Source organism: Mesoplodon bidens (assembly GCF_964165515.1).
Source record: "Mesoplodon bidens genome assembly, chromosome: 10".
NCBI lineage: Eukaryota > Metazoa > Chordata > Mammalia > Artiodactyla > Ziphiidae > Mesoplodon > Mesoplodon bidens.
In genome coordinates this window covers 46,486,418-46,495,067 of record NC_138172.1, presented here as the reverse complement: position 1 = coordinate 46,495,067, position 8,650 = coordinate 46,486,418, and the positions used below count along the sequence as shown (strand labels likewise).

At 45.4% G+C, this 8,650-nt stretch overlaps 1 protein-coding gene across 1 annotated transcript; it reads left to right on the top strand.

The window, feature by feature from the left end:
* The first annotated feature begins 2,137 nt into the window (after positions 1–2,137).
* On the top strand, positions 2,138–8,338 carry LOC308624474 (protein phosphatase 1D-like). Its single transcript, XM_081247715.1, has one exon. The coding sequence runs from the start codon at positions 4,718–4,720 to the stop codon at positions 6,386–6,388; it is 1,671 nt and encodes a 556-aa protein (XP_081103841.1). The 5' UTR covers positions 2,138–4,717; the 3' UTR covers positions 6,389–8,338.
* The last annotated feature ends 312 nt before the right edge of the window (positions 8,339–8,650 follow it).

Genomic DNA, 8,650 nt, shown 5'->3' with positions numbered 1-8,650 from the left:
GGAAAAAAATAAGCAACAGCAACTACAGAAGGCAGATAATCTATGCCATATCCATCTGACACTAAAAATCGTATTGATTTCAGCCCCTATTTTTCAGGTGGCCTTGCGGGGTTCTATATTCTCCCCCAGACTTCTGCATCCATCACCAAAAACTGGGACTCTTTGTGTCCTGAGGAGGGGTTTCCTGGGATGCTAAACTTTCAGTGCTAAAACTGGGACAGTAGTGAGCAAACCAGGGGGTTAGTCACCCTTGCCTAAAGGAAGCTCGGAGTCTATATCAGTTATATCAACTTCCAGAATGGATGGATTCAATGAGTAATTAGCTACACTTACTGAGCATCCACAATGATCAGGTATATAGTGCAAGGTTTCTTCATGCGCATTTAATTTTTTAAAAAATATTTATAATAGCCCCACAAGTAGATGTTATAGTCTCCATTGTATAGATGGAAAAAGTAAGCCTCAAAATCTAGGCTCCACCACTCAAGGAATTGGGGAAAAGTGTAAAATGGATTTTTGTCCTTGCCTTGGCTAGAGAGGAACCATATCTGAGTAAACTAAGGGTCAGACACACTGTCAAAGAGGAGAAAATTCAGTAACTCTAAGGGAAAGACAACAAATTATAGAGGGGTGAGTTAGGGCCTGCCAGTCCCACTGCCCTTTGCTCCCTCCAGGTGGCTCCTTTTGTTTCTGGAACATTAGGACCTTGTTTTATTAAGAGGTGCATCCCTTATGCAGTAATTCTTAAACTTTGTCTCTAATGGCAGGTCAGAGAAAATTTAGACTCAAGGCACATGACCAGGGATGAGGCTGTAAACCACCTTATGGTCAGCATGTACTTTAACGTTAAAATAATTAAATCATTATTAAAATGTTTAAATAAAGGCAAATATAAAATGATGCCTTCCCTCTCTATTCCACAGTCTCTGTGAGAATTGAGAAGAAATAATTTACATAAGACATATTCTTTAAGCTTATTACTATTTGGGGAGTCAAGGCTCCATGCTTCTGTCACGACTGTATTTTTTTTTTCTGAAATTCTACCACCTAGTTCTCACCTGTAAAACAGTCACAGCTCAGCCAAGCAGGACATACCACATTTAAAGGCTAGTTCCCTGGTCCAGACCAAAGAGTTAAGATAATCAGTATCTCATTTTCATACTTATTTATCTTGTGTTCCAAGTGTAGGCAACAAGGTAAGTATTGGCTATTTCAGATTTATTATCTTATCACCACAGATCTGAGCAACATTGTAATAAAGAGTATAACTTCATTACTGATATTTGATCACTAACAGCTTTCAAACCTCTTTCTCCCCTCTTCTCCTATTGCCCCACACCTGGACAGGCTTGTAAGAAACCCTGCGGGCTCCCTCTCCTGGTGCCAGCGGAAGTTCAAACCATGCCAGCCCCTGCAGGCACAGTTAGAACCCTCACCCCAACGCTACTACCTACACAAAAAGAATATCCAAATGGCCAATAAGGATAGGAAAAAGGTACTCAACATCATTAGTCATTAGGGAAATATAACTAAAACCACAATATGTTACATCTATAGTAACACCAGAATGGCTAATATTAAAAAGACTACCCAGGGGCTTCCCCGGTGGTCCAGTGATTAAGACTCCGTGCTTCCAATGCAGAGGGCATGGGTTCAATCCGTGTTCGGGGAACTAGAAAAGACTATGAAGGAGGAGGCTGCAGAGTACCTAAGACTCTCTTACACTGCTGGAAGCAGGATACTTCATTACAACTATTTTGTAAAACTTTTGGCAGTATCTGTCTAAGCCAAGCATATGCCTAACCTGTGTGATGCAGCAATTCCACTCATAAAATACTTAATTAATATAAAATTATATCAATGTATCTATCTACCTATAGATATTCAAGAGATATACATGAATAGGTCAGTCAAAAGGCATGTAAAAGAACGTTCATAGTATTTACAAAAGCCCCAAATCTGAAGCCACCCAAATATCCATCAACCAGTGGTATATTCAGTCGATGGAACAGTACTCAGCAATTTTAAAAAGCCTCTGCTACACGTAACAACATGGATAAACCTCACAGACAATAAATGTGGTAAAAGCATCTAAACATAAAAGAGCAAATACTAAATTATTTTGTTTGTCATCTACACTAACCTATAGTAAGAGAAATCATTACAGTGGTTGACCCTTGGGAGGAGGCTGACTGGCAGAAGACGTGAGGAAGCCGTCTGGGCTATCTTGATCTGGGTAGGGGGCACGATACACCTCACTGTTTGCCTCCGCTGGAGCCTACCTCGCCATTCTCAAGCTGGCGTTTTCTTCCTTAGCAATATCGTGTGGCCATTCCCATGTCCATAAAAGTAGCTCTTTCATCAGCTGTCAGTCGCTGTCACCTCTCTTTATGAAACATACTTTCAGGAATCTTGTCTCCTTAAGCAAGTTACAAATGCTACAAGGGCAGGGGCTCTATCTTGCAAATCACATGAAGAAAGAGAATTTGGGGCTGCGGAGAGAGACAGACCTGGTTTTAAAACCGAATGTCACCACTTTGGGCTGTGTAACCTTGGACAAATAATGCACCCATCCAGCCTCAGTTTCCTCATCTATAACATGGGGATATAATGCCTACCTCATGAAGTTTATTAGAAAGTTTTACATAGACAGTGAATGGAAGGAACGTGATACCTAATGGGTGCTCATCAAACGACAGCTGTCTTCTCTTCCAGCCTCATCAAGCCTCATCTCTTCCTTGCTCACAGAGCCCTCAGAAAAGCTATGATGATTCTCTTACCTCGTTCCTGGAACCAAGCAGCAGTCTAGAGACTAAGTGCAGGGCCGCATCAGCTCAGCGTGCTTCCTAATGCCAATCGCTCCTTCTCAAGGTCAGGAGACACTGTCTAGCTGATCACACCATTTAAGACCTGAGGATGAATTCCGAGAACGCATAGTAATGTGTATCCTGAATTGCTCTCCCCAGTCACAGACAGCAATCCCCTCAGAAGGCATAAAAGTGAGGAAGTGTGCTGAACTTCAAGGCTGGCAGGTGGGGCTTGACAGAGACCACCTAGGCTAGTCCCAGAATCAGGAGTATAAGAGAAATGTTTTAAATAATGAGGATTTGAAGAAGTAAATAGCACCCCTGCATGGCCAACATTCCGTATGGAATCATAACAGCCATTAATTCAACAACCTCTTGCCATAGCCATTGTACAGAACTTAACCTGAGCAAGCCCCACCTCACTCCTTTTTTTTTTTTTTTTGCGGTACGCGGGCCTCTCACTGTTGTGGCCTCTCCCGTTGCGGAGCACAGGCTCCGGACGCGCAGGCTCAGTGGCCATGGCTCATGGGCCTAGCCGCTCCGCGGCATCTGGGATCATCCCAGACCGGGGCACGAACCGTGTCCCCTGCATCGGCAGGCATACTCTCAACCACTGCGCCACCAGGGAAGCCCCTTTTTTTAAAAAAAAATAAATTTATTTATGGCCGCGCTGGGTCTTTGTTGCTGCGCATGGGCTTTCTCTAGTTGCAGCGAGCGGGAGCTACTCTTCATTGCAGTGCGCGGGCTTCTCACTGCAGTGGCCTCTCTTGTTGTGGAGCACAGGCTCTAGGCGTGCAGGCTTCAGTAGTCGTGGCACGCAGGCTCAGTAGTTGTGGCTCGTGGGCTCAGTAGTTGTGGCTTGAGGGCTCTAGAGCGCAGGCTCAGTAGTTGTGGCACACGGACTGAGTTGCTCCGCAGCATGTGGGATCTTCCTGGACCAGGGCTCGAACCTGTGTCCCCTGCAACGGCAGGCGGATTCTTAACCACTGCACCACCAGGGAAGTCCCCCACCCCACTCCTCTATTCTGCTCTCTGATCTTTCAATGTGGGGGGGATTCATGAAACTGTATTTCTTGCCAGACTCCTGCCTTCCACTGTATATGGCTGTCTATCTTCTTGTAGGTTTCCTAAGCAATACGAGGACAGATGCCAGGACTTATTCACAAATGTAATCTTGGCACCTATCACGATGCTTGGCACAAAGAATGAGCTTAATAAATGTCTGCCGAATAAATGAATGTTGACGTGCTTGAACTGTCCAATATATGCTGTAACTACTGATTGCAGAAATCATTTCACTCACTCACTTGATCCAAGATTTATTAAGTATCTCCTATGTGCCATGAACTATATAAGGTGCCAGGGTGACAAAGATGACTAGAACATTATCCTCTGCCCACAAGGATCTCCAGGTGGGGGAGAGAAGGTGTGGAAGTGAATAATATGACCAGAGCTACCACAAAGGAATGAGCAGGCTGCTCTTGACACCTGCCTGAATAGGTGGGCTAAGGCTTCTGAGCCAGCTGACTGTTTGGGATGAGTAGCAGCTCTCTAAGTAGGCAACTCGGGGAGGGGAGGCGTTCTACTCAAAGGGAACGGGATGCTGTGCATGAGGCTGGGTCAGGGTCACTTTGCATTGGCCAAAACAAGTCTCATGGCCAAGCCTGACTTCAACAGAGTGTGAAGAACAACCCTCCCGGGAGGCGCACTGCGCAGACGCAGCTGGTCGGCTCCTTTCCCCCTGGCGCTTCTGCCCAGCTCTGGCGGACAAGTCTCGACCTCGTGCGCGCCCCTCCCCCTTCTCGACGTAGTCGAAGATAAACAATAGTTGGCCGGCGAGCGCCGAGTGTGCATCCCGCTGCCGCATTCGGCGGGCTGCGTGGGACCGGCGGGATCTCGGCCAGCCTGCCATGGCGGGGCTGTACTCCCTGGGAGTGAGCGTCTTCTCAGACCAGGGCGGGAGGAAGCACATGGAGGACGTTACTCAGATCGTGGTGGAGCCCGAGCCCACGGCTGAAGAAGAACCCTCGCCGCGGCGGTCTCTCTCTCAGCCGTTGCCTCCGCAGCGGTCACCGCTGGCTTTTCCTGGCGGCGAAATCTCGGGGAAAGGCCCGGCGGTGGCAGCCCGAGAGGCTTGCGACGCGCCGCCGGACGCCGGGGCCTCGCCGGCTCCCGGCTGCTGCTGTCGCCGTCGTTCCTCAGTGGCCTTTTTCGCCGTGTGCGACGGGCACGGCGGGCGGGAGGCGGCACAGTTTGCCCGGGAGCACTTGTGGGGTTTCATCAAGAAGCAGAAGGGCTTCACCTCTTCCGAGCCGGCGAAGGTGTGCGCTGCCATCCGCAAAGGCTTCCTCGCTTGTCATCTCGCCATGTGGAAGAAACTGGCAGAATGGCCAAAGACTATGAAAGGTCTTCCCAGCACGTCAGGGACAACTGCCAGTGTGGTCATCATACGGGGCCTGAAGATGTATGTAGCTCATGTGGGTGACTCAGGGGTGGTTCTTGGAATGCAGGATGACCCAAAGGATGATTTTGTCAGAGCTGTGGAGGTGACACAGGACCATAAGCCAGAACTTCCCAAGGAAAGAGAACGAATTGAAGGACTTGGTGGGAGCGTGATGAACAAGTCTGGGGTGAATCGTGTCGTTTGGAAACGACCTCGGCTCACTCACAGTGGACCTGTGAGAAGGAGCACAGTCATTGACCAGATTCCATTTCTGGCAGTAGCAAGAGCACTTGGGGATTTCTGGAGCTATGATTTCTTCAGTGGTGAGTTTGTGGTGTCACCTGAACCAGACACAAGTGTCCACACTCTTGATCCCCAGAAGCACAAGTATATTATCTTGGGGAGTGATGGTCTTTGGAATATGATTCCACCTCAAGATGCCATCTCAATGTGCCAGGACCAAGAGGAGATAAAATACCTGATGGGTGAGCATGGACAGTCTTGTGCCAAAATGCTTGTGAATCGAGCTCTAGGCCGCTGGAGGCAGCGTAGGCTTCGAGCGGATAATACTAGTGCCATAGTAATCTGCATCTCTCCAGGAGTGGGCACTCAGGGAGATTTCACCAATGAAGACGAGCTCTATCTGAACCTGACTGATGGCCCTTCCTATAATAGTCAAGAAACCTGCGTGATGACTCCTTCTCCATGTTCTACACCACCAGTCAAGTCACTGGAGGAGGACCCATGGCCAAGGCTGAACTCTAAGGACCACATACCTGCTCTTGTTCGTAGTAATGCCTTCTCAGAGAATTATTTAGAAGTCGCAGCTGAGATAGCTCGAGGGAATGTCCAGGCTGCAGTCATATCCTCAAAAGATCCAGAGCCACTTGAAGAAAACTGCACTAAAGCCCTGACTTTAAGGATACATGATGCTTTGAATAATAGCCTGTCAGTTGGCCTTGTGCCTACCAATTCAACAAACACCATCATGGACCAAAAAAACTTAGAGATGTCGATCCCAGGTCAAATGAAAGCTCAAGAAGTTGAAAGAAGCCCTCCAACAAACTTCAAAAGGACATTAGAAGAATCCAACTCTGGCCCTCTTGTGAAGAAGCATAGACAAAATGGTTTAAGTTGAAGCAGCGGTGCTCAGCCTGCAAGCCTCCCCACAAACTCACGGCGAAAGAACTCTGTTAAACTTACCACGTGACGCAGACTTAGGGGCCAGAAGAAAATGGGAAATCCTTTACTTCACCAGCACAGAAAAACTGTTTGTGTTTGCTGAAGTATATCTGGAATTTTTTTTCCCAAACTTCTAAGAGGGCTTTATGAATTTGGTGCCGAAGCTGAACTTTTTTTAAGGGGACAAAATAAAAATAGTATACAGTTTGACTTTTTGGAATTCAACAGTTTTATCCTGGCCTTGTACTTGCTTGTATTATAAATGTGAATTTTGTAGATGTTAGGGTATAAGTTGCTATAAAATGTGTGTAAATTTGTATCCTTCACACAAACTCAGTCTCTTACACTGATACACAGTAAATGTAACGACAGGGCTAAAGGTTTAAAAAAAAATCAAAAGAATCTATTCGATTTTAGAAATACCTTTAAACTTTTAAAAATGCTTATTAAGACATTTGTATAAGTCACGTGTGATGAAAGCTACACAACTTTTTAAAGTAAAGTATGAAGCAAACTGGAAAAGTGATGTATTTTCATAGTGACCTGTGTTCCACTTAATGTTTCTTAGAGACAACTAGTGTCTTTTAAAAATTATTCTTTATTTCTGATTTCATAATTCAGAACTAAATTTTTCATAGAAGCAGAAGTGTTGAGCCATGCAAAAGCAGCTGGGTTTTAGTCTCCTTGTCCTAATTAAAATACTATGCAGTATCTCTTATTTCTTTCAGTAGCATTTTTTCTAAACATTAATCATCAGATTTGCTCACCAAATCTTTGAAGTAGAAGGAGGTAGGTTTGCCTAAAAAGATGCCCTTCTCAATCATCCTGGACATTCAGTGGCATTAGAGGGTCTTAAAAGTAGTTATATCCTCTTCTAGTGTTTGCATAAAATATGTGAAGTTTTTCTTGCTATGTCAATAACATGGTGCTGCTAATTCCCAACATTTCTTCAATTATTTTATATATCCTATGGTTTTCATTGATTATATGGACATGTTTGTTCATCGAACAAAATCAGTGAACTGTTAAAAAAAAAAAAAAAGAATAACCCTCCCACAGAGAGAATTAAGTGACTCTTTGGTGAATGACAATATGAGCTCATTGCCCATGTGAGCGGTCCTCCCCACAGACAGTAAACCCCAGGACTGTTTGATACAAGTCAACTTTTCCATTCGAAGACTGACCAGAGGGCTTCCCTGGTGGCGCAGTGGTTGAGAGTCCGCCTGCCGACGCAGGGGACACGGGTTCGTGCCCCGGTCCGGGAAGATCCCACATGCCGCAGAGCGGCTGGGCCCGTGAACCATGGCCGCTGAGCCTGTGCGTCCGGAGCCTGTGCTCCGCAACGGGAGAGGCCACGACAGTGAGAGGCCCGCGTACCGCAAAAAAAATAAAGATCGACCAGAATTCAGGAATTGAGGGGAACCTACAGAGTGTCTCTCACATTTGATGAGGCCAACCCACCAGGTACTGGCTTTATCAGTTTTCTCTTTGACCGAGAAGCCCTGTGATCTGGCCATGTTGTGTGTACTTTCCTTCTTTGTCCCATTCTTCAGAATAGGATAGTCAGAGAGAAGACCTGTCCATCTTTGGCTTTGTTTAATAGAGCTTCTATTACTACTGAGCTATTGCAACAAATACTGACATTCTCATCTGGTCCCTCAACAGTCACTCAGTATGCCCTCCTAGCTCCTCCAAACTCAGGGACATTAATAAAACCTTGCTCAAATCTCCTCTACTTGCTGCCTAAGAAACAGAAACTTTCTCAGAAAAGGCTTTGAGTCATCCCTCACGATCAATTCAGATCCATCTACACAAGTCTTTAAGAATGAAGAAAAGTCCTTAAGAATTGAGGCAAAAGGTAGTCTTGTTATTTGTTCTCTTCTCTTTTGTATTCTTTTCAGGACAAGATCAGTCACAGGGATGGGGAATTAGAGAGTTGGATGTCTGTGCTCAAATCATCATACTAAGTTCAACATTTCTGAGTGGTATTTTAAAATATAAAATTTAAATTGGTCGTACCATATCCCTATTGCCTACAAGTTGGTAGATGCAGTGAAATTTAGAAGGACGTAACCCACTTTCTAGCAATGTTAACAAATTTTGCTGTGTCAGTTCCCATTGTACTACAACACTCAATAAAGAAAAAATAAACTTCTAATTTTGTTATAATTACACAGGCTTTTCTGAGGTATCAATATGCCTGGAGCAAAAGCTTTAT